This window comes from Calypte anna, chromosome 10 (assembly GCF_003957555.1).
Source record: "Calypte anna isolate BGI_N300 chromosome 10, bCalAnn1_v1.p, whole genome shotgun sequence".
Lineage (NCBI taxonomy): Eukaryota > Metazoa > Chordata > Aves > Apodiformes > Trochilidae > Calypte > Calypte anna.
In genome coordinates, this window is record NC_044256.1 from 22,205,289 (window position 1) to 22,231,983 (window position 26,695).

At 51.4% G+C, this 26,695-nt stretch overlaps 1 protein-coding gene across 1 annotated transcript in view; it reads right to left on the minus strand.

The window, feature by feature from the left end:
• SHANK3 (SH3 and multiple ankyrin repeat domains 3) overlaps positions 1–26,695 on the minus strand; it is a 289,287-nt gene that overhangs the window by 166,137 nt on the left and 96,455 nt on the right. Inside the window, exon 11 of the mRNA XM_030456676.1 lies at positions 1,626–1,710. Coding sequence (XP_030312536.1) covers positions 1,626–1,710 — 85 coding nt within the window. The remainder of the gene's footprint in view (positions 1–1,625; positions 1,711–26,695) is intronic.

The window sequence follows — 26,695 nt, forward strand, 5'->3', positions numbered from 1 at the left end:
GTTGGCTCTGGTCCTGTCCCTGGGCACCCTCCTCACTTGGCACCCTCCCCACAGGTATTTATACACATGGATGAGATCTCCCTGAGTCTTCTCTCCTCTCTTCCTCTTCTCTCTTCCTCTTCTCTCTCCAGGCTGAACAGTCCCAGCTGTCTCAGCCTCTCCTTACAGGAGAGATGCTCCTGTCCCTTCTCTGGGCTCTCCAGTCCAGTCATGTCCATCTCTCTCTTGCCCCAGGGAGCTCAGTGCTGGACCCAGCACTCCATCTGTGACCTCTCCAGTGCTGAGCAGAGGGGAGAGATTCCCCCTCCACCTGCTGGAGATGCTTTGCCCATGTCAGCCCAGGACACTGTTTGCCCTCTTTGTGGCAAGGCTCATGTTAACCCGGTGTCAGTCAGGACCCCAAAGGCCAGCTCTGCAAAGGTGTTTTCCAGCTGGGTGCCCCCCATATATTTGGAGCCAGCAGGAATTTCCATCGTTGTTTTGGGAGTGACATTGGGCTCAGCAATGGGGGAAATCTGCAGAGGGTGTCACCTGCCTCAGACCTGAGGTAACAACCAAAAGACAGGTTCTACCCAAAATTCAGGAGGCAGTTTCTGACACCGAGAGCTTTGTGCCTCCCCACAGGGGCTCTCCCCAGCACAGGACCCCCCAACCTCTCCCCCAAGGCATGCCCTGAGCCAGGTAATGAGGCAGAGCTGGGCCATTCTCCGGGGCTGCTGCTGGTGCTCCTACAAAAATGATTTTATTCCTCCCAGTAGTTCCTGGAGCACAGCTGATTTCCCTGTCTGTTCAAGCTGCTGAGAAACTTCTGGTCTCAGATCATCTCTGCACAACTAAATGAGAACAGCACAGTCACCTGCTAACCAGAGCCAATTACTGCCAGATTCCCACTGCTCGGGGAAGGGGAGGCAAGGAGAGAACAGAAGTCACCATCCTCATCCCTCCCCAGACCAGGTCTTCAGCCAGTTCCTGGGGGGGGGAGCAATAATTAAAGCAGGAGCCCAGAGCCCTTGGTCAGAGCCCTCTGGGAGCAACAGGAGGGCTGGATGGGGCTTGGAGCAAGTTGGGCTGGTGAGAGGTGTTCCTACCCATGGCAGGGGGTAGCACTGGATGCGTTGTAAGATCCCTTCACAACCAGACAGTTCTGTGATTCTGTAAGGATGTGATTCTGCACGGTACTGGGGGAACAGCACGGACAACATCGGCCACATAAGCCAGAAAATCCTCCCAAGAGGAGCATTCAGCCCAGCAGCACCAGTAACAGTGACATACAAGGTGCTTCAGAAACCTGGCACGAGAGCCTGCTGCCAAGGACAGGCAGAGGGTGGCCACCAGAGCTGGCCAAAGCACGGGCTGGGACAGGGCCACAGGAACCTTCTGCTCCGGGCAGCCCCTGGTGCTTTGCTGCCATGGTCCATCTGGATCTTGAACTGTCCCTCCTGCAGTATGAAATATCTGCCTGGCTGCAGCTACAGCCCCACACACCCATCTGGAGAAGATGGAGCAGAACTGGAAACCCAAGAGAGACAATTAATTAAAAGGTTTTGTCTCCCTTTATATAAGCACAGATATTGATTCACTCCTTAAAGCAGTCAGTGTGTGCATCCCAGCCAGTGAAACATCACCGGCAGTAGCTGGATTTGTGCCTCTCCACCCTGGCAGCCAAAAGTGTTTTGTATCACAGAGTAGCTCCATCGGATCTTAAAGAGTCTTACTGAAAAGACAAAAATACAGTTTTATCAGTTGGCAAAGAGGATAACAGGATTTCTGAAAATGCTGCCTCTGATCCTGCTCATCCAGAGAGATCACAGCCCGTGGGAACGTGGACAACCTGTCAGATAATCCAAGCCAATGTGGAACAGGCAAATGCCATAAATCACCATGCACCTCACCCCAGCAGATGCTCTTCACAAAGGTGAGAAGAACCCCAGTTCTGTGAAAGACACAGGACAAGGTGATGGTAGGTGGTAGCTGAAGAGAGCTACAAGAGGACCACCAAGCTCCCACCGAACAGGAGGGCAGGGCCCATGTGGATCCTCGTAAGCTGCTGCTGATCAAGACCAGCTATTTTAAAAATGTTGCTCTATGAAGAAAAGAAAGAAGAAAGGAAAGGAAAGGAAAGGAAAGGAAAGGAAAGGAAAGGAAAGGAAAGGAAGGAAAGGAAAGGAAAGGAAAGGAAAGGAAAGGAAAGGAAAGGAAAGGAAAGGAAAGGAAAGGAAAGGAAAGGAAAGGAAAGGAAAGGAAAGGAAAGGAAAGGAAAGGAAAGGAAAGGAAAGGAAAGGAAAGGAAAGGAAAGGAAAGGAAAGGAAAGGAAAGGAAAGGAAAGGAAAGGAAAGGAAAGGAAAGGAAAGGAAAGGAAAGGAAAGGAAAGGAAAGGAAAGGAAAGGAAAGGAAAGGAAAGGAAAGGAAAGGAAAGGAAAGGAAAGGAAAGAAAAGAAAAGAAAAGAAAAGAAAAGAAAAGAAAAGAAAGAAAAGAAAAGAAAAAAAAGAGAAAAGAAAGAAAATAAGATTTGCATCAGTATCTCCTGGTCAGTGTTATCCAGGAGTGACAGGGGAGGAGTAATCCCTCCCTGCTTTAGGCACCATGAATCTTCCAAGGCAGAAAGGTCTGTAGCTTTGCAGCTCCTCGAGGTGGAAGAGCCCAAGCCATCCAGAAGGCAGGAGTCACTTTGTACAGAAGGAAACCATTTGCCAAGCCTGTTGGCCATGAAATGTTTCAACATTCTGGTTGCAAAGTCCTCGTGTGTCTCAGACAAAACCCAGTACCCAACACAGGCCATTCAGCAGCTTCTGTATGCACCTGGTTTTGGGGTAGGCATTCTGTTCCTCATAAACAAATGTTCACTGCAACACTTCCCTGTACACAGCCAGACACTGAGCAGATCTAAAGGAAGAGAAGGACCTTTTCCAGAAGGTCCTTCCCAGGTGCCCAGGCAGTTCCACAGAGCATCGTGACAAAGACCAAGATAGATCTGGTGACTCCAGCACAACTGCCAAACAACTTCTGCCTCTACAACCTGACATCTTCTGCCTTCACCAAAGTTATCTTGAGGAAAACGTGTAGATGGTACAGGCATCTGGAGCAAGAGCCATGGGGAGAATGAGTTGAGACTTTGACACTATAGCCTGAAACGTTGCTCTTCAGAATTATTCAGCTATTGTCACATCTTCAGAGACTGAATCTGCAGTGTTTCTCCTGGGCCATCAGGCAGGTCCCCAGACTCAGGATACCTCATCCTTGACTGTGTGCCCAGCACCAGAACTGCTCTGGTACCATCACTTGCTGCTTCCTCCACAGCTCTGACCCAACACAACAGACACAACAAGTGTAGATGTGTTGCTGATGACATGGTTCAGTGGTGGAATCATAGAACAGCTTAGATCAGAAGGGACCTTAGAGATCATCTCCTCCAACCTCCCTGCCATGGGAGGACATGACAGGGACATGTCTCACCCACACGAAGTTGCTCAAAGCTTCCTCCAACCTGGCTTTGAACCCCTCCAGGGAGGGGGCAGCCACAGCTTCTCTGGGCAATCTGTTCCAGCATCTCACCACCTTCCTACTGAAGAACTTCTTCCTAAGCTCCAGTCTAAACCTCTTCTGCAGTTTAAAGCATTTCCCCTTGTCCTAAGTCTGGACACTTATGAAAAGTCCCTCTGCAGCCTTCCTGTAGGTTCCCTTCAGGGACTGGGGGGCAGCTCCAAGGTTCACCCCTGGAGCCTTCTCTTCCCCAGGCTAAACAATCCCAGCTCCCTCAGCCTCTCCTTGTAGCAGAGGTGGTCCAGCCCCCCAAATTAAAGTTGCTTGGAAATCAATGTGATTTTCCATTGTGTTCCCTGGGAAGGAAGGATGGGTCTGTGTCAGATGCTGAATGAAGGGGATCCTTTGTGTAGGAAGTGTAGTTGATTCCCATTCACTCCGCATCCCTATGTCTCAGCAGAAGGAGCCCACCTGAGTCACAGGCTGGGGCAGATCAGCCCCGTGCATCACTTCTGCAGGCAGGCACCTGGGACAGGCAGGGTGCCCACCCCCCACCAAGAATTATCTTGCCACCCCCCCAGTCTGAGTCAGGAGCCAAGCAAGGACACAGCTCCTGCAGATGTGGTGGCATCCAGAGTTCACTGTGGTGTAGGGGGACCTGGCTTCAGCCCCAGCCACAGCATTTGTCGGATGCTCACACGACTTCAGGATCAGAAGCTTCAGCTTCTGGCAAAATGACAAGGGGTTAACCAACAAAAACAACAGCAGGTAGACATGGCCCTGGAAACAGACCCACCAAGTTGTCCCTCAATCTGGGGGAAATAGTAAAGCCAGATCTGCTTTGGTTTATGCTGTCGATGATTTAATTCTGCTCCAAGTTTGGTCAGCTCTGCAGAACACCCACAGGTACAACATCCAGAGCATTTACTGGAGCCTGACTCTGCCACACTCACTCATTGAAGTCATTTCACCACCCTTACGGGGCTGCTCCTTGGAACAGAAAGCATGCTTTAAGCAGGCTTGGCCCATAATTCTAAAATATTCCACTGAATATTTTCAATGGTTCCTGGAAGAACTAATTCAGGAATCCCCAGCAGCAGCAGGGAGATGCTAAAGGTACATCCAGGCTGTGTCACGCTGGGGACAGGGTGAGTTGGCACCACCACCAGCTCTGCTGTGCTGCTTGGGGCCATGCTGGGTGGTACTGACCAGTGGTCCACCAGTGGGACCCCTTGGAACCCCCGGGCTGGCCGGGATCATGTCTAATGTCCTTCTGGCAGGGTCTCTGGGCAGTGCCTGGGCAATCCATCACCCACACGCTGTGCACCCCTTAGAGCTGCAGCAGGAACAGCTCCAGAGCTGAAACCAACCTGCAGCACGGCAGCTGCTGCATTTTGTCTGTGCTCTGAAGCTCCACCAACAGCTGTCAGCACTGGTGAGATGACCAGTGAGCCCCTCAGCAGAGAGGGATGGGACACTTGCAGAAGCCAAGCCACAAGGTCCCACTTGGAGAAAGTGCTGGACCGCGAGATACCGGCTGAGAGTTCAAAGGCAGAACAGAGGCCACCTCCCACATTCCTTCTCTCGGAGCACTCTGGGTCACAGCTTGAGAAACGCCACAAGGCACCAAGGTAGGAGGCCAAGCTCATTCCCACCAGGAAGATGTCATGGACCAGACACACAGGTCAGTTTTAGAGGACATCTTGAGGACGCAAACCAAGATAAGATGGGAGAACATATTCAGGGAAGACCAAAACTGAGTTCCAAATGGTTTGCCTTGCCAGAAGGTGTCAAGCAGCCACCACTCAATCATGTGAGGATTCACAAAGCTGACAACACACTTGGGAGAGATGTGTCCACAACAGCCCTCGGTGAATGCATGATGCTTCCTGTCTGTGACCTTCTCCTGCACAGCTCCAGCTGCAAGAGAGTGCCTTGTCCCAGGTACGTATCCCCTCTCTGACTGGGAGATTTCCCAGAGCTCCACTGGTGCCTACAGAGTGAAGGCAGCCAAAGAGGAGCAAGGGTTGCTACAGCTCCACTGAGCAGAGCTGTACCTACAGGGGGAACGTTCCTCTGAATGAGGCTTAGGCTCACAGCTCTCTCCTCATTCTGTGTCTGGACACACCAGTGACAATCTGTGAGGTCCCTGGGTCTGTGGTATGGGGAGAATAGGGACAGCCACTGGAGGCAACTTTCATGAAGCAGAAGACCAAGACCCGCATGTTAATGCTTTCTGAAATGCCCCCAGGTCTGTGCAGAAGCCACACAGAGGAGCAGGGAGGTGAAAAATCCCACTGCATGCCAGAGAAAATGGTGTAAAAAAGAGGGGTATGTTCTGAGTTGAAACTGGGGACAGCTCTGAACACAGGAGATGAGCAGGAGAGGCACGATGCCTCTGCATAGGAATAGGAGAACCAGCACACACAGCAAAGCAGCTGCTTTGGGGAAAGGCATAAAGAACAGGAGAGAAGCTGGCAAAAGTCAGATCTAAAACCACGACGAGCAGTTGCACAAACAGGTTGAAGAAACAGAAACTCCAAAGCAATGCATACTTTCCTCTGTGCAGGCCCTGGGAGTCTAAGGAAGAAGGCAGAAGAACCAGAATGCCTCACTGATACCACGGATGTTCTGGAAACTCAGTGGAAGAAAGAGACGTCGGGAAGCACACTGAGCGGGAGCTGGTGATGAGGGGGTGTGGGGATAGATCAGGGATAAATCAGATTAATACCAGGGTGCCCAGCCACGGGCTGATGCTCCAGCAGGAGATATGTGTGGCCAGGACCAGGCTCCTGTCACTCAGGCTGTGATGCTGAGTGTGATCTCAGCAAGTGCAGGGGGATGAGACACGCCGGGTGGTTCCGACCCAACTGAGCAGACACCCTGTCCAGGCATGATGGCAAGGTTACATTTTTAGGCATGGCCAGTGGAGCAGCCAGGCTGGGAATCAACTGCAGGAAAATGCATTCCTGACCTTGCACTGACCAGGGAGCATGCTGTAGCTCATAATCTCATTAATTAAGAGTCATTACTTAACGGTGACCTCAATACAGCCATGTCCATCATCTTGCCAAAGTAATGGAAGCCAAAAAGTCTGTGACCATAGTGCTCAGCTTAAAACACAGGGACTCCAAAATTCATAGAAGTTTGGTAATGAGAAGATAAAAGGGAGCACTAAAAGCAAAACCTTTGCTGGTGTCCTAGAGACTCTGATTGCTCAGACACTTGCTATCTGTCAAGAAGGACTTCAGAGACACCTGAAGAACAGCAGAGTACAAAAGGTTATAAGATGACATGAATGCTAGTCAAAAAAATCCCCTGTATTTGATGAAATAAAGAGCAGCTGCTGAGCCCCTGGCCTAGGTTGCCCCCAGAACCTGTGGCTGCCCCATCCCTGGCAGTGTCTCAGGCCAAGCTGGATGGGGCTTGGAGCACCCTGGGCTGGTGGGAGGTGTCCCTGACCATGGCAGAGGTAGCACTGGATGAGCTTTGAGATCCCCTCAACAACACCCAGTCTGGGATTCTATATTTTAAAATAAAAAAAAGAACAGATCCTTGCATTATTTTGTTAAAAGGGGCAGAGGTGAATATGGAGTTAGAAGAATAACATGCAGAAAGCCTAAAATTAGAAAGTAATTTTTCAGAAACATTTATGTGGTGGGTTGACCCTGGCTGGACACAGGTTGCTCCATCACTCCCCTCCTCTGCTGGACAGGGGAAAGAAAACACATGGTAAGACTCATGGATGGAGATGAGGACAGGGAGATCCCTCACTGATCACTGGTAGGGGTGAACCAGCTGGAGGAAACTTGTTTAATTTATTATCAATAAAATCAGAGTAAGGTAATAAGAAATGTTAAAAATTCTTCCCCCCACTCCTCCCTTCTTTACAGTCTCAACTTCCCTCCCAATTTCTCCCCCTCCTCCTCCCCAGGGGTGAAGGGCAATGTGGGCAGGGGTCAGTTCAGCTCACCTTGCCCCTGCTGCTCCTTCCTCCAAAGGGAGAAGATTCCTCACACTCCTCCCCTGCTCCAGCACGGGGTCCCTCCCTTGGACACAGTCCTCCACAAACTTCTCCTTCCCACAGGCTGCTTCATGAACTGCTCCAGAGTGGGTCCCTTCCATGGGGTGCAGCCCTTCAGGAACAGACTGCTCCAGCATGGGCTCCTCTCTCCTTGGACCACAGGATCCAGCATGGGCTTCCCACAGGGTCACAGCTTCCTCTGGGCATCCACCATGGACCTCCACAGGCTGCAGGGGGACACGTACCCCACTGTGGACCTCCTACAATGGCTTGGGTTGGAAGTGACCTTAGAGATCATCAAGATCCAATCCCCTGCATAGGCAAGGACACCTCCCACCAGACCAGGATGCACAGAGCTTCTTCTGACCTGGCCTTCAACATTTCCAGGGCCAGGGCATCAACCACCTCCCTAGGCAACCTATTCCAGTGTCTTACTACCCTCATGGTGAAGAATTTCTTTCTGATATCTAACCTAAATCTACTCTCTTTCAGTTTTAAACCATCACCCCTTGTCCTGTCACTACCCTCTCTGGTGAAAAGTCCCTCCCCAGCTTTCCTGGAGCCCCTTCAGGCACTGGAAGGTGCTCTAAGGTCTCCCCATTGCAGCCTTCTCTTCTCCAGACTGAACACCCCAACTCTCTCAGCCTGGCTCCAGAGCAGAGGTACCAAAATTTTACTCTATTGTTCCTAACAGATAAGGCAACTATGAACTTACAGTAGAAATCTCTGTTGCTATCTTTTGAACAGTTTGCTTACTGGTTTATCCTGTCCTTCAAACTCTTCCTACTATTCCAGTCTTCTTAAGCACCAACTTTACATCATCAGTAGAGTTCAAGAGTGTGCTTCTCATGTCAAGGACACTAGAGAGAACACTACAGACCATTCACAAGACCAACGCTTGATTTTTTTCCTTCTAACCTCCTTCTTCCCTGGCACTTCCCCATTCAGCTCTTGCACATTTAGATCAGTGCTTATTTGCATCACACCTCTGCACCACAACGTGTTCTACAGGAGAAGAAACCACTCAGTGCAGGACTTTAAATCAAATGTCCACTGCCACCTGGATTAGATCTACTGTGTTCACCTTTGCTGGGGAACTGCATGTGTCACAGGTACAAATCCCAGAGGGCTTGATTTAGTGATGATAAAAAAAGATGCACACACTCCCTAAAACCTGCACCAGAGATTACAGAGGCAAAGGGCAAGCCACAACAAATCATCTCTGTACATTAAACTGTCATATGTAAACCTGGGGGCAGCTTCCAGCACTCCAAAACAGGAATTCCACATTGGAAGTTTTCCCACCCGTGCATCCCTTCCCTGCCCACACCAGCCTGGACCCCTGGGGTTTGACATCCTGCCCCTTCTCACCACACTCTGGCACCAGCACAGCCACAGGCAATGGCCACACAGCCACAACCCCCTCTTAGAGCTCCCATGGCCAGGAGAGCTGCCTGCCTGGACATCAAACCCAGCTCTCATTAGCCTTTGTACTGCTTTTCTCCCAAGACAAACACACACCTGGCACCTCCAGCTACTCCAGCCCTTGCAGGAGATGGATCCCCCCAGATGATGGCCCAGCTCTGTCCCTGCACACGAGGGGCCATCTCATGGAACGGAATTACAGAACAGTTTGGGCTGGACAGACCACTAAAGGACACCTTGTCCAACCCCCTGCAGTCAGCAGGGACATCTTCAACCAGATCAGGCTGCTCAGAGCCCCACGTAACCTGGCCTTGAACGTTTCCACAGGTGGGACATCTACCACGTCTCTGGGCAACTTGGGCCAGTGTCTCCCCACCCTCAGTGCAGAACATTTCTTCCTGAGATCTAGTCTGAACCTCCCCTCTTTCAGTTTAAAGCCATCACCTTTCTACAGGCCCCATCTTTCTTATTACTGAAAAGCCACACTAAGATCCCTCCAGAGCCTTCTCTTCTCCAGGCTGAACAACCCCAACTCTCAGCCTGTCCTCACAGAGGACATTTTTATGGCCCTCAAAGAAGCCTCCTCCCCATTTCCCACTGCTCCTAGCACCCTCCAGGTGACCTCACACCTTGGGAGCTCCTCAACAGCTTTCACACCTTCTCTCAAGCCACCTTTTCACTGCTGCCTTTCACAAGTGTCATCACTGTCCTCCAACACAAATACAGACAGCAGCTGCCTCCTGCCCTGTCCACAGCCACAGGCTCTGCCATGGTCTTGGGGCAGAGGCAGGGCTTGCTGATTTCCATACAAAATGAGATTGTATGAGATCATATCTGGTTTAGCAGCTCCTCTCCTCCCAGGTCTGCTGCAGACTCAGTATCCCCAGCTACTGCCAGCTGTCCCTTCCCATCCTTCCTCCCTTACCCAGGAGGAGGAGGAAGGAGGGGAGACTTAGAGCCACCCTCCCAGCAGGGTGGCCCCTGTTTCTCCAAGCTTCCAGGTCCTCTGCAACAGCAACTGGAGCCCCTGTGCCCTCTCAGGCTGAGGGATAATAATGTCACTGACCAAGGAAATTTCACCACCTCTGGGGTGATCTGGGAGAGCTGTCTGGAGCTGTGGCTGCAGATCAGTTCAGTACAGGAAGCAGAGCAGAATCCATATTCAATTGAGAGTAGACAGGGAATTTAGATAAGCAGATTACAAATACATAAACTGGAATTTAACTGAGGGGAAGACACTGCTTATCATCAGCAGTCATTCTTCATGTAGATTGTCGCCACAGTATCTGTCCTTTGTCTTTGATGAAGCCTTCAGATTTTGGCTCTGATAAAACCCTCCTGCAGCAGTGACTCCCAAGGCCGTTTATCCACTCAAACCCCGTGGATTACAAGGGAACAGATGACTGCAGACCCAGCCATCCTTTGGGCCTTTCCCCTCCACAAAGTCTCCCCCAGAACCAGGAAGATGCCCTTCAGCTGGGGCTGCCTCTGAACAGCAGAGCTGGGACAGCCACAGGTACCAGCACAGCATCTGCCAGGGTGATAGATATCATCTGAATTACTCCTGCACCCCAGCAGGCAAACCAGCCAGCAGTAAAATGACTGCATTTAAGGATGTCACAAAACATTACTTCACTGAACTGCCTCAGCTGAGAAGCACATCAGACCTTGTTCACTGCAGGGAGTGAGATGCTGAGCTCTGCAGTCCCGTCTGTGTGGGACATGGGGGTTTGCATTCCAGGGAAAAGAAGGGAAACTAGAATTGCACCTTTAAGAAATGTGAAAGGAACAACATCATTTAATATATTTTGATTATAAAAATTCTGCTGGAGTACATTAGGCAACTGGAAAGGGGATCTGATTGAATTTTGGAGACGGTTCCTGAATATGTGAATCAGATTAGGAGAAAGAGCTGATGGAAGGAGTGGGATGTACCTGGTAGCCAGCACACAGGCTGGCTCAAGAACATGTAAATACCTTCAACAGAACTCTAGGAGGAAGACAAGGGGACTTGTGGCATTTCTATTTCCTTCTCCTCCTGGTGAAGCAGACCAAAACAACCCCGGTGACCGTAAGCCACTGAAGAGACATTTCACCTAAGAGAAGGACCCAGCTGAGCCATGCCTGGAGCAACACTGGAGCAGCATGAGAGCAGCCACATGCCAGACTTGTGCCCTCTGCACAGCTGGGATGCCACCACACGTCCCAAGCTCTGAGTAATGCTGGCATGAAGCTCTTGGGCAACCTTGTCCCTCCATTACACTGTGAAAGCAGCAGAAGCCCTGTAACACCCTGGCCATGCACTCTCCTGCTGGAGGATGCTTCCTTCAGCTGCCAGGACACCGTGGAGAACAAGCAGCAAATGCTGCAGCTGAGAGAAGCTTGGTAAAACTGAGAGGAGAATGGAGAGCTTCTGTGATGAGAGATGTCCTAAAAGAGAAGACACAATGCCAGTTTGTGGGACAAGCAAAAACCCAGGCCCACACAGGGAACTCCTCACATGTGTTCCAGGAACAAGGGCTTCCAGGGCACTATCAGCTTCCAGCACCAGAGGAAGCAGAGAGCCTTAGATGGGATGAGGGCTAAAAGTGCCCCCTAGAATTTCAGGTATAATCACTGTAGTCACCTAATCTAAACTTCTGACACAGACCATAGAGAATGCTTTCAGAACAACGTTCCCTAGAGTGTGGCACCAGCCCTCCAGCACACAACTGGACCAGAACAGCAGTAGTTCTTGTATCTCCCCTCCAATGTGCCTCCAAGTTCCTCTTGAAAACCTGGACAGCACATCAAGACAGAGCAGTCTCAGGACTCAACCATGGTGCCCACACTTGTCAGTCCCTCACAAGGTAGGTGTAGCAAGACAAACCTCTTTTAGGGAACGGCGCTTCAAGGTCCAACCAGGTGTTCCAGCAGAGACTCACAAGCAATGCTCCAAGCCTATGGCTCTCAGAGTTGACTAGCCCAGATCAGTGCTACTAATCCAAGAGCAACCACCTTCTCTGCTGGCTAGCTCGGGACTGAGCTGAGCTTGTGTCTCAGGCCTCACCTTTTATTGGCCCCCTGGTCCTGCCCACGTGCAGTGGGTCCCACCCTAATTAGGCACAGGTGGGCTTGACACAAGCTCATGCTCACTCCCTGGCAATTAGGGGCACCTGGTTGCCTTGTTACACTACACAAGGTATGCTTAGCTTTTGCCTGGATCCTGTTCAGGAGGGTCAGTGTTGGGGTTTATTATGAATGCTATGAATGTGACAACCCTTTTCCCCAAACTGTGCAGCCAGAAGAGTCTTCTCCTAAGCTTGTTGCTGCCAGGCCTGAGCTCAGAGGATCGTCCCAGCAAGCCTGATGTGCCACCAGAGTTCGACCTAGAGTTTTCTTGCTAAGGAGTTCAGAGCTATCCTCATTCTCAGCACCAGACTCAAGTGATCCTTCTGCACAGCAAATCACCTCACAACCCACCCAGCCGCTCCAGCCAGAAGCACAACCTCCCCGTTCTCACCAGGTCTTTGACTCCTGCTAGCAAACAGTATCAGTTTCTTCCAGGAAAAAACCCAAACCACCTGGTGGATTGCCAACCAGGGAAGTTTCTTCCTAACTTCAGGTAGAGAGAAGTTGTTCTGTGCCTGAACAGAGCATCTCAAATCCCCTCCTATGCTGAGGGATATTCTCATCTGCACCTTCCTCCTCCTTGTTGGATGACTCTGGTCTCAGAGCCCAGGTGGCTCAGTGTGTCCATGTGCACAATTCACTGCTGGGAGGGCAGCTTAGGTCTCTTTCTCTCAACAGAGGCAACAAGGTGGGAGAAGGAGGGTTCAAATCAGCATCTCAAATTCTGAAAATAAAGAATCCTGTGTGAGAAGGCAGTGAAAAGACAAGGATTGTGTATCTGCAGCAGTCAGTCAAGAAGAAACCTTGCAAAGGAAATTAAAGCAAATGGGGGAAAGCTCTTCAGGCACTTCAGGTGAGGTGCTATGTGGTCAGAGTGGAAGAAAGATTGTCTAAAAACTAAACTGGGCTTTAATGAGAACACAACGCAAAGGCTGACTGGCTGCTGGGGACCAAAGTATGGAAATCAACACCTAGGAAGAGCAGGCAAACCCCAGAGCACTTGCTGTGCTCAGACAGGACCCTGGATGATCTCTACCTCCATGTCTTGAAGGAGCTGGTGGAATAGTAGTGTGCATTTCTAATAAAGTCATGGAAGGATATGGTATTGCTTCAAGAGCACAAGTACCACTGTGCCTGTTCTGTGCACGAATAAACTGATATGGGCAACAACCTACTTCAAACACACCCACAGCACTAAGGCAGCCAGAGCAGGACCCAAACTGTCCACAGGCACAAACAGTGCAAAAAGTATTTCCTGACAGGTACCACGGGTAATTTTACAATTATGGGAACCCCAAACATCATCTGAGAAGGCTTGCAAAGAGGAGGGCAGACAGCACAGTGTCTGCTGTGTTCATTGGGGAAGGCTCTGCACAGAAAACTGGCATGGTGCCAGTGACTCCAGATTGAAAATGAGACGTTTTGCTCCAGTGTTCCTGGAATTACAGAAGGTGTGAAGGATCAGGCAGAAGAAGGAGTGGAGGAGGATGTAAGAGTCACACAAATGTCTGATCCCACATCTGGGCAAACCTCAGATGAAAAGGCAACACTGCCCACAGCCACCTGAACTCACCTGCTCACCAGCCAGGGCAGGATGGAGCCCAGACCCTCCCAGCTGGAGAGCTGCAGCCCAGAGGTTGGGAGCAAGGAACAGTCATAACCTCAGGTTTCTGCTACCCTTTGCAGGCCAAACATGGCCCACACTAGGTTTGTGCACAGCCCTGGCTCTCACCATCGTGCAGAGCACAGATGTATGAACAGCAGCAAGGTCCTAAACAGACATTTCTCAAATAAGAACACAAGTTAAAATTGAGAGCTTTGACAAAACCTGCCCCAATACCTGCAGAAGCACCAGAAGATGTGGCTGCTTACCCACCCCTTGGGCCACACACTCCATAGCCATCCATCTCTCTGCTGGACCACCTCTGGGAATGCCAAAGTGAGCTCAGGCACAAAGGGAAAAGCCAAACCACACAGATCTACTGACTGCCTGCATCACAGCCACACAGGTGCCTGGACAGAAAAGGGACAACTGACCTCTGGCCACCAGACACTTCTACACCATCAACTGGCTGCCAGAACAAGTGTGCTCCCATCAGCAGGCAGCTTGCATGCAGCTGGTAGCAGCATTTGGCTGTGCTCACTTGTCCTGCAGTCACCTCCCCAGGGCTGGGTCCATGTCATGCCCTGGGGAGAGCAGAGCACAGACACAGAGACACCCGAGGTGGCCTCTCCAGTGCTCATCAAACCATCTCTGCTCTTCAGACACCCTCCTCAGGTGGACTCAGGCATCTGTGTTACAAGAGATGTGAGTGTGGTGGCAGGAGAGGGCTCCCTGCCCTGTTCTGAAGGCAGATGTTCATGTGGGCTGTGAATTCTGGGTCTGTTTCAGCATTCCGAGCAACAAGGATCACCACTGGCTCAAGTGCTTAGTGAGGCACAACTGCTCCATGGCACACCTGGGAGAGAGGGACTTGCACCCATGTAGTTCTGCTGGGACAAGGACCAGTAATGACTGCAGGAGAGGGGGAATGAAGCCAAGGCAAATTTCTCTGTAGAGATATGACCTAGACCACAGCAACAGTTATGGGACCCTGACTCAGTGGAATACTGCTTATAAATAAATATACAACTACAAAACCTGATTTTTCTAATCCCTGCTGCCATGCAGAATCAGAATTCATTTCCTCTGAAGCACCCACTGTCACCCATTTGCTTCACTGCTAACACCTGTGTAAAATATCAGCTTGTTATTGTGCTGGGTTTTTTTAAAAGCATCATCTCTACTCAAAGAATATATTGCAACCGTTTTTCCTTCACCTTGCTTCATTTAAAAAAAATCTGGTCCATTTAAACTGAAACTGAGCCAGGAGCAGTGAAAGACCTGGGAAATTTAAGACTGGGAGATATTTGAACAGAAAGATTAAAACCAGCTAAAAAAAAGCTTCACTACGAGCAGGCCAGCTCAGTAAATGCCAGTGGTGAGATGTACCCACCATAAAGAAACAGCTCCACAAATGAGAAACAACACAACTCTCCAGCAGCTGAGATTGCTGCCCAGTGTCTGCACGGCTGAATTCAGGCAACATTAGCAATTTCATGCCAAGCCATAAAGTGTGGTCTTATTTGGGGAGCAGACTCCATAGCTAAGCAGCACTGCAGAACTGGGCAACCAACACCACATCCCCAACCCAGCAAGGATGCTCTGGTCACTGGTTCAGCACAGGGTCACCCCAGCTCCTGGGGTCCTGAGTGCTTCAGGAGCCTTACAGGGAGACTGCTGCATGCTGGCCATGAGCCCCACAGGCAATAAACCAAGACAAAATTCTTATAATACAAGATATTTTGGTCTGAGCCCAGCCTCATAACTTGGGCACCTCTTCCCCACCCTTGGGTGCCTGGTCCCTTTGGTAAGCCCACCTGGATAGCTTTCCCAGGGAGGCAGCAGATATGCCTCAGAGATATGGGTGCAGAAATGCCAGAGCCTCTGCCCAGCCCCTGCTGGGAGGGAAATCATGCAGCTTGCGTGCCCTGGAGTGGCAGCAGCCCAGGGAAGCTGCAGCCTCTTGTCCCAGAGGAGCAGCCTAATGACCCTCCCAAAATAGCCCATTACCTGAGAGATCACACTGTCCAAAGCAGGGCCAAGCTCCTGCCAAACCCAGGCTGCTCTCAGGGCAGGCACCCAAGAATCGTGATGCCAAAATGAGCCTGCAAAGGAGGAGATGCTTAATCATTCTAGCCTTGCATTAGGGCATTTGTTTGGGAGAAGCAGGTAAAAACTGGGCCTGTGGACCAGCCTTCCAGATTTAGTGTGTATGTTGAAGTTGGCCACCCTTAAATAAAATCTAAAGCTCTCCTGGAGCCAAAATCACCATGGAGCAGAATGCCATGAGCCAGCTCCTTCCTCTCCTGGCCCATGTCACTGAGAGAGTTTATGGCAAAAGGGCAGTGTAAGCCTAGAGATGGTGACTTGGGTTCAGAACTGAAGCCCAGCCTACACAGTCACCAGTGGGAGGTAGGAGGTGTAAAACCCCTATTAGCAACCCAGGAATAACCTGCCCGGACACTGGCAGTTTTCTCCCCCCAGTTGGAAATCCCCACAGCAGCTACCAGGAGCTGCAATTCCCCTGCCACAGCTCCTGAGAGCCTCAGTCCCCATGCCTGGCCAGCAGCATCCCTCCTCTGCAGCTCTGCACAGGGAGCAGCCCAGGTTCCTCACCTGATGGGCAGTCACGACTTCCTTCACAGTTCGTTTTGTTGCTCAGCCCCTGCTTCTTTTTTTTTGGTCTGAGTCAGCCCTGCAGCCGATGTCAGCTTTAAATATTCTGGATGGCCAGAACTGAAATCATTACCAATTCCCCACACTACAGCATCCTCCTACCTTGCCAGGGCAGCTGCCTCTGCGGCACCTCCAGAGCCCAACCCAGTCAGGACCACTCATCTGTCACCAGCAGATAAACGTGGGGCTGCTCACACTTAAAGAATCAGCCACGTGAGAAAACAGTGGATCACTTCGGGCAGGGCACCATTACCAAGGGGTAACAGTGGGTGCTTCCACCCCACTCAGAACAGAGCACCCACCTCCCTACAACCTCCTTTCACGGAGCTGTAGAGAGCAGTGAGGTCTCCTCTCAGCCTCCTCTTCTCCAAACTGAACATTCCCAATTCCCTCAGCCTCTCCAGACCCTTCCCCAGCTTGGTTGCCCTTCTCTGAACTGGCTCCAGCCCCTCAATGTCTTCTTGCAGTGAGGGGCCCAGACCTGACCCCAGCACTCGAGGTGAGTGAGGTCTCACCAGTGCCCAGCACAGGGGCACCATCACTGCCCTTCTCCTGATGGCCACACCATTCCTGACACCAGCCAGGATGCTGGTGGCCTTCTTGGCTACCTGGGCAGACATTGGCTCATGTTCAGAGAGGTACCAACCAGCACTCCCAGGCAGATGATGAGTTGTATGGCTGCTCCAAACAAGTGGCTACATAAAATCACAACCTCCTTGCCCAACCCCATTCTTTCCAGCATCCCTGCATACCCAACATCTCTGCACACAGGAGATCATCTCCAGGTCCCCACCAACTCACAGTGCTTCTCTCTGCCTCCTCCCCACAGCTCTGCTTATCGGGGGTTGCTCAGCAGTGCTCATGATCCTCAGGTTGGGGATCTCTGGAGGGATGCAAAGGCACCTGGGGACCTTCACTCTCCTGCTGCTTGTGTTGCCAGACTGCTGGTTTGACCCCAGCATACCCTGTGCAGGGGCAAAGCCTCCCTGAGGTGGCTGTGGTGACAGCTCCTGCCCAGCACTCACACCAGCATGTCCAGCAGTGGCTGCAGGCAAAGCACCAGAAAAAAATGGGGAGCAGCAGGAGGTTGGAGATGGAAGGGGAGAAGCTGCCACAGAAGGGCCTGGGGACATCACTGAGCACTCCACAGAGCCAGGAGCAGAGCAGAGCAGTTCCACCAGTGCCTGCAGCTCACTCAAGAACTGCAGTCAAGAGCATCAACTTGCTCCCCAGTGGGAAGCACTTGGAGATCACAGCTAGGCAATGCTGGATAGGAGGAAAAAACTTGTTTTACTAAGATTTTTGGAAAAGCAGCTGAATGTACAGAGAACACATAGACAGCCACAAAGCTGAGAGTCGTGACTGCCCAGAAAATACCTCCCTGGGACCAGCCCAGCACACACCAGGGCACCACAGCAGAGAAGACAACCACGTTACCTGCTTGTGCACCACAGCTCCCTGCCTGGCAATCCCTCCCTGGGGACAACACAGCCCACAGCTTGGCACTGCTGTCTGCTGCCCAGGACCTGGCAAAGGTGTGGGGGCTGCTGGCACCTGCAGAGCCTGGCACCAACCACCAGGCACTGCCCTCACCCTGAGCCACACAGCTGCCAGGAACACAGGTCCATGGCAAACCTCTGCTGGGGGATTTGAGGACATCCCCTGCCTGAGCCTGAGGTAGGGCAGGGGGACACTCAGGAGGGCACTGTGGGCCCAGGGATGGCATCAGGGGCTGCTCTGCCAACAGGACACAAAATGGCAGGTGAAGGGATGAGAAACTCCCACTGAGACCCTGTGCCTGCAGGCAGACAACCCTCTAAAAAAAGGTTAAATAATTAAAAGTGGAAAGCAAGATAAGCATAGGCATTCCATGGGTTGAAAAGTTAATCTGAGAGCATAACATCATGGAATTGTTTTGGTTGGAAAAGATCTCTAAGATCCAACCATTCCCCCAGCACTGCCAAGGCCACCACCGCCCCATTTCCCTCAGCACTGCATTTCCACAGCTTTGAAACCCCCCCAGGGATGATGGGGACTCCAGCCCTGCCCTGGGCAGCCTGGGCCAGGCCCTGACAACCCTTTCCAGGCAGAAATTCTTCCCCAGCTCCAACCTAAACCTCCCCTGGCACAACTTGAGTTGTGCCCAAAGTTCCTCTTGTCCCATCCCTTGTTCCTTGGGAGCAGAGCCCGACCCCCCCTGGCTCCAACCTCCTCTCAGGGGGTTGCAGAGAGCCACAAGGTCTCCCCTCAGCCTCCTCTGCTCCAGGATCAACACCCCCAGGGCCCTCAGCTGCTCCTCACAACTTCTCCAGACCTTCTCCTTGCTCTCCAGACCCTTCCCCAGCTCCATTCCCTTCTCTGGACACTCTCCAGCCCCTCAATCTCCTTCTGCTCCTGAGGGGCCCAGAACTGACCCCAGGATTGGGGGTGCAGCCTCAGCAGTGCCCAGCACAGGGGGATGGCAGTGATGGGCTGGGAGCAGTGCACCAGGAGTGATGCTGGTTGTCCTCCTGCACAGCCAGGTCATCCACAGACAATGCACAGCCACCTCCTCCAGATCCTACCAGGTCCCTGCTGCTGAGGGGTTTTGACACCCCAGAGCCAAGCAAACATCCTCCTCACCAGGCAGCTAATGCTCAAGAGCCAGGTGTAAATCTGCACCAGCACAGACAGCAAAGGAGTACAACTGGTGGGAGATGATGCCATGGGCTCTGCATTTCCTTCCAGTAGCTTTAGTTGTTGCCTCCCAATTTTAACATTGCATCCCCTTCTCCAGACAAACCCAAGCTCCCCAGGCAGCCCCTGGCCTGTGGCCACTCCACTGGATTCCCCCTCTCCAGCAGTGCTGCTGCCCACCCCCAGCACTGCTCCTGTTCTCTGCCCAGCCAGGGCCTCCAGGCAGGTGACAGTGTCCCACTGGGTAACAGAACAGCATCGTCATCTCACTGACATAATTTTCCATCTCATTTTCTCCGTTCTGCTGTTTTGTTCTGTATTTGGATGAGTGAGTGTTCCTACAGAAGCAGAGATTTTTCATGGTGATGCTGACATGGCACCTGTGGGACTGCAGCTAATTTAAAATCCAGTGAAATGCAGAAGTTGTCTGGGTTTCTTCCTCGCAGTAAGTAGGCACTGCCTGGGTTCATCAGCAAACTCCACCAGCCTTTGAAGTTCACAGTTTCCTCTAGTAGAAAATCACCAGGCTGGGGACCAGCAATGTGGTGACAGAGTGTGGGAGGCACCAAGAACAGCTCTGGAAGGTTTGGGGGGGCCTCCCAGCTCCAGGATGTCCTGAATTAGGACTCTGGGTCCTGGGTGCAGGCAGCTGGCCAGCCCTGGGGCTGTGGATCTGCCTCCCCTCAGTCCCTGTGGCAGGAGTCACTCAACACCAAGAGGAGCCTCTGCCTCCAGCAGGGACTGGCAGCACTGCTCTGAAAGGCTGCCAGCCCAACAGGAGCACCAGACTTTGCTGAATTGCTGTCATCACAGCAGTCATTTTTAATGTGGGTAATTCATTTTCTTAGATATGGCATTGCCCTGCATCATACCCCAAAGTGCCCACTTTCCACATTGACCTCACACAAGGGGGAAACCTCATGGAAGCTTCAAGATCCTTCAGCATTAGATCTGCTCAGTGTTTTGCTTTTTTTTTTTTTTTTTTACTATATGCTTTCTGGTTTTGCTCTGTTTCCCCACTCCCATCCCCAGCCTTTGCTCCTCATCCCTAGATCCTGCTCCTCCCAGCCCTGTGCCATCAAAAGATCAAAAAGCTGTACTGAGGGGAGAAAATTCTCTAACGTGTTGTTTGTACATCTTGGAACATTCATAATGGAAATGTTTGGACTGGTGGAACTGAAACCCCCTGCTAACAAAATCTGTTGCAGTTTAAGTCCTTCAAGCCCTCAGGCAGCCATCACCTGCCAGAGACCTATGTGACACTACTGGTGACACTATGCCACTGTAGTGCTCTGCACAAGGTGACTCACCTTCTCTTTCCAGAGGACAATTTGCCCAACAGCTCAAGAGCAGAGGAGCCCTTCAGGACACCCAACCCTGATTCTGGCACTGGGACCTCACCTCAGCCAAAGACATCAGGTGCCACCAGTGTCCACACAAATCCCTCCCTTGGAAGGAAGCTTCACCTTGCCCTTGGCTGCTGATTCTGTCTTCCCCAGAACTGGATTCCCACTCTCAGATGCTCTCCTAGACCAGCTCGCTGCCTTACTGATGATGGCCTCTTCCAAAGGTCCTGCCCGGATCATCCAGCACTTCCCATATCACCCTCACAGATGTTGTTACTGCTTTTGACTTTTCAGACCTTTCTGATGGATTTATCTTTCTGAAACTCTCTTGGGAAGCTGCCCATCAAGAAAGTGTTTCTGGTGTCTGTCCTTCCCCCAGGTGCTGAGCCCTTTAAGCCTGCTGTCATCCAGTATTTCATGTTTCCCAGGGGGTGGCTGTTTCTGTTGCTGTTTCTCCTCTGATGTGCTCTGGAGGCAGGAGTCCCCAGGGGCATTGCCAGTGGAACATGAGCCAGACCCAGAGCTTGGGGCCAGGGACCCACAAACACAGGGCTCCCACCATTCCCCAACAACAACCCATCCCACCACCAGTGTCTCACAGGCCTCCCATTCCCACAGCTCCAAGCTTTGGGGTTTGCCTTCACAGCAGTTCAGAATCACGAGATGTTTGAACTTCAGCTCCTGAGACTCCTCCAAACCTTGGAGTTGGAGCAAATACTGCTCCAACCATCCTGGACCTGATCTCCTCTTCCACAGTTTGGATCAGATGTAATGCTCCCCTGTCTCTTTGATTCAACCATCACACAAAGACTTTTCTCCACTGCCAGGTGCTCCAGTTCACCCAGAACAAAACAGCTCCCAAGGAGTGTCCTGCAAACTCTGTTGTGCTTCAGAAATCCTGCAGTATCATTCTCAGGAACAAAACACAAGGTTTTAACCAACAGAATATGTGAAAGCTTTCCAAAACACTCTGCTGTTCAGTCAGGTCGTGGGCTGTATTTAGAATCCTGGGATGGTTTGGGTGTGAAGGGACCTTAAATCCCACCCAGTGCCCCCCCTGCCATGGTCAGGGACCCCTCCCCCAGCCCAGGGGGCTCCAAGCCCCATCCAACCTTCAACCCCTCCAGGGATGGGGCAGCCACAGCTTCTGGGGGCAACCTGGGCACCCAGGGGCTCAGCACCCTCACCCTAAACAATTTCTCCCTCCCTCCCTGCCTGCCTCCCCAAGATCTCCTCTCCATCTCCCCTCTCCCAGCTGGAAACCCTTCCCTCTCAGAGGGTCCCATCCCTCCAGGCCCTTGTCCCAAGTCCCTCCCCAGCTTTCCTGGAGCCCCTTCAGGCCCTGGAAGCTGCCCTGAGGTCTCCCCATTGCAGCCTTCTCTTCTCCAGGCTGAAAATTTACTATTATTTATTATGCATCACTCATTGTCTTCAAACTGCTGCAGATTTTTGTTTGTATTTGGTAAGGAAGTCCTGGGCAAAAGCTGGGCTTTGGTCACAGGTGGCCCTTTGGTCCTGGGGACAGAGCAGGCACCTGCACCCAGGACAGTGAGCCCTTTGTTGGTATTTCAGCTCTTCTGACCTCATTCCACTTTAATTTTGCCCAAGTAAAATAAATATTCCTGAAGCTGCGCTGGCATCCCAACCTGACAGCATGTATTCTTATGGGAACTTGGAGGCAAACAGAAAAACCTATTATGGAGACAAACATGCCTGGCAGGGAGGTAATCTCACTTCAACATTGCTCAGACTCCCTCTTGGTTTATCAAAACTTAAAAGGCATTTGTCCCAGTTACTTCAGGTGCATTTTGCCGTGTGTGGAGGGGAGCAGCACCTCTCAGAGATGTTTTCTGGTGGTTACTGTGGTGAAGGGTGGAGGGGAACCAGCTGCAAGGTCCCGTGGGAGCAGCTGGAGCCACCACCCTGCAAGGGCCATGGAGCTGGGAGCCCGGGGTGAGAGCAGGGCACCCAGTCCAGGGACAGGGCTGCAGCCCCAGGGGACAGGAGGAGGGGCTGGCAAGACAGTGACCCCAGGACAAGGCACAAGGCAGGTCCTGGAGCTGGCCAGGCACCAGCACCCACTGCACAACTGGGGCCAGCAGTGAGACCCTGAGCTGGGAGGCAGCTCCCCCACAGGGGCAGCCCCAACCATTCTGTTACCCAGAAGTGTTTGACCAGGTGACCCTCGAGGTCCCTTCCAACCTGACATTCTGTGATTTGATTCTGTCCAGGCTTCCCACACCCTCCAGACTCAGCCCCATCCCAGCATATGACCTCAGCTGTGGCTGGAGCATCCAGAGCCCTGGGCAAGGGGCAGGAACACACCCAGGGGGGACAGACAAGGCTCTTCCAGCTACTTTATCAACAAGGTTTTGGAGCCTGCTTGTCTGTTTCAGATGGGAGGGCTGGACCAGGTGACCTCCAGCCATCCCTTCCAAGGTGAATCACTCCACAGGGCTGTCACCCCTTTGTCACCACCCCACGCTGCCTGCACAGCATCTCCAGACTGGCAGCTGGGGACTCAACTTCTCCTCATTGAATCTTTTTCCACAAAGCACTCTCCCTCTAATTGCTTCCTGGTGAAGTTATCTTGGACTATGGAGTCACACAAGGAGCAGGAGACCTACAGTCTTCTCTATCCCAGCCTAAAACCAAAATCCAACGCTCCAGGCACAGACACACCCAAACAGCAGAGGACAACAAGAAGCCAAGTGACACCAGGAGCATCCCCAGAAGTGGGTGGCCCTTGCACCACCCATGTCATGTTCCATCACCAGCACCCCTAGGGCAAGAAGCAGCTGTAGGGGCACGAGGCTACAGACCAGACACAGAGAGGACTCACAGCAACTGCTGGTGCCAAGCTGAAAAGTGAGGCACAGGGCAGAGAATGAGACAAAGTGTGGCATCTTCTTCTCAAATCCCTGATGTAGGTAGAACAAATCAGAAGGATCTAACCCTTTCAAAAGCCAGGAATGGAAAACAAATTGTCTGAGGCTTTTAATGAATAAATAAATAAGTAAGCCAGTGGCTTTGTGCTTAGTGTAAAGATCTCATCCTCACATTGCTGTGGTAAAAAAAAAAAAGAGGCTTAGGAATAGTGAGTAAGTTCAGAGTGTTAAAAGTAATAATCCAAAAAAAGAGATTGGGACAAGGCATTTATTTTATTAAACCCCCCAAGGAGAGGTCAAGAATATTAGAAATAAAGCCCCCAGGTTCCTGTTGATGCAATAACTGCAGTTTTAACAATTTCAGAAGAAGGATGTTTGTTCAAGGTGGCTGAGTGCCAAGAATCTTCAGAGGAGGTGCTAGAAACGGATGCTCTCTGGTTTTACCTGCTGCTGAAGAGCAGTTTGCTCAGTGCAGGTTTTATAGAGAGTGTCTGCCTGCACAGGACTCCACAGCCAGCCACAAATCACCCTTAGAGCTCCCTTCCCACCCAAGCCCTTCTGTGATTCCCTTTTGCAGAGATGTTCAAGGAGAGGACCTAAGGAGGAGGCATTTCAGGGAATGGGAGGATCATCCCTGCTCTTTAGGTGGCCTTGGCAGGTACCCATCCTGATCCAGTGCAGTGCCTTAAGCTACACCCCTCTGATGCCAGCTGATGGGACTGAGGGATAATAAGAGATTGCATTTATCTAGAAATCTCCTGGGAAAGGTTCAGGACAATGACTGACCAGCAAGCTCTTGGACCATATTCACGACAATTCATTTTTATAAAGAAGGTGCAGAAAACAGCCACTGAAGCTCTTTTAGGGCAATGATTGCAAGTGTCTGAAAGTGAAGGCAGAGGTAACGCTGGCAGGCAGTCATGAAATCATTTGTTCAGCACTGCTTAGGAAGAGAGTGAGAAAGACCAGTGAAGTATGAGCAATGCATCTTGAGCCCAACCTCTCTGTGTCCTCCAATACTGGAGGCAAGGTCTGATGAAAGGCCAGCCCAGGGTGGGGCAGATTGCCTCCTGAGGTCCCTTCAACATGATCCCACTGCAGAGAAAGTAAAGGAAACCAGAGCTATCCCAACATGGAGGATGCCTAAGCAGTGAAGTAACAAACCAACCAAATTGTAAGACTATAATTGGCTTCAAACATAGAATGTGAACTGGCAAACAGGAGCGATGCCCTGGACAGATGTGAAAGAAAAGCACAAGCCAGCAGAGCCAAACATCTGCACAGCACAAACACAAGAGGAAATGCCACCATAAAGGGATGAAGATATTCATTCTGTAAATGCACTGAGAGGGAGAAAAAGATCCTAGGAATTGCTGGGAATTGTTGGTGCTCTTTTGGCTAACCACAGAGAGGGAAAGCTTTCCATTGATGAAACTGAAAAGACCAATGTGCTTAATTCTTGTCTTTAAATCAGAGATCAACAGAGATTTCAGAGTTAAAATCCTACCTGGAAACCAGAAGCAGGAATTAACTAAGACTATTTGGACGTGCCTGAATACACAGCTGGTAGGAAGTTTAAGAACTTATTGAAGCAATCTAAGAACACTAAGGTCACCGTGAAGGCTCATGTTATATAAAGTATGTCCAAGAGACATGGAAAACAGCAAATTGCCAAAAAGGGGGAAAAAGAGAAAAGGGAAAGAAGCATCATCACTTTTTGGGGAAAAAAAACATTGGAACAAATAACAAGCCCAAGTGTTTGTACTTGCCTAGAAGTAATGTAGTAACAGTCAGGTGGGACTGCCAAGGACAGACAGTGAGAGGAGATGGCTGCCATGCAGCAGCCACACTCCTCACAACCCCTCAGCCCTGAGATCATCAACTGCAGGGCAGGAGAGCAGCCCCTGACCCTTCCCATCACTGATCAGAGGGACCCAGGGGCTGACCTGGGCCAGCAGCTCCTCTAGCAAAATGTACAATGGGTTGGCAGAGATCCTTGCCAAGTCCACAGGCTGCAAGCCACTGCAAAGAACTGGATCAGGGTGTAAATGGATCTTGATAAACTGAAGGTACTAAATCTGTGCAGGAATTGTCAGCTGCAAAGGATTCAGATAGGGAAACATGAGTTGTGTAGTAGGTTTTGAGGGGGAAAAAAACGTGAAGACTCACACGTGGATTGTGAGTCACCCATCACACCACTTCACACAAGGCAATACGAGCAGTGATCGAACAACAGCCTGGAAACCTGGCACTATCAAGCTACAGCCTGAAAACCTGGCACCATCAAACTACAGCCTGAAAACCTGGCACTATCAAGCTACAGCCTGAAAACCTGGCACCATCAAACTACAGCCTGGAAACCTGGCACCATCAAACTACAGCCTGGAAACCTGGCACCATCAAACTACAGCCTGAAAACCTGGCACTATCAAGCTACAGCCTGAAAACCTGGCACCATCAAACTACAGCCTGAAAACCTGGCACTATCAAACTACAGCCTGGAAACCTGGCACCATCAAACTACAGCCTGAAAACCTGGCACCATCAAACTACAGCCTGGAAACCTGGCACCACAGCTCTGCTGCCCTCTGCCTGCTCCGGGCACCGCACTGCCAGGGAGGAGTGGGATGGTGGGACCCTGGGGAGGAGCTGTGGCAGGAACTCAGGGATAAAACAGCCCTTGGGAAGGGCAAGGCCATGGGGTAAGAGCAGATGGAGGAGACAACACTGGGGTGAACACAGCAAGCAGTCCTCAGGGTGCATGAGACCCTCTGCAAGGGGGGAGTGAGTGAGCCCTTCAGTGTTCCTGGGCAGAATAAGCATGGCATAACAAACCAGAGAAAGAAGTATTCAGCTCAGACATTAGAGAACTTCCTGGGAATAAGGACAGAGAGGCAGGGGTGAGGAAAACAACAGGCAGGGTACATTGGTCCTGGGTTTCCCCCAAACAGGCAGGATGAGCACAGCCTATGGGTTGGACCCTTCTCACTGGTCCTTCCCAGACCCCTGATGAGCCACAGGTGGGGGGCTCAGAGCCAAGGGCACTGGTACCAGCTTGCCCCATGGCTGGGTTATTAGCACAAAGGCACTCAACCACCAGAAGGCTCACGCAGGCCCTGCTGGGGTGGGTGGATTAACCTCCAGCATCACCCAGGTCCTTTGTTTCAGGCTGTTGGCCATGGTCCATCCCTGGCCGTGGGGATGGTGCTCCTCAGGCTGACATCCACCAGTCCTCCTGTAGGGTCAGACCTGTGCTGCCAGGCTCAGCCTCCCCTGTCCACCCAGGACCTCTGCAGAGGCTGGAGAGCCAGAGCCTGCAGGAGGACTTGGCCACCAGAACTGCTGGTGTGGCTGAAGTCAGGAGAGCAACACCGACAGAAGCTGCTCCTACTGCCACCACCAGCAGCCCACGGGCATGCAAGGGACTTCCACGCAGCATTTCTGTGAAAAAAAATGAAATGCTAA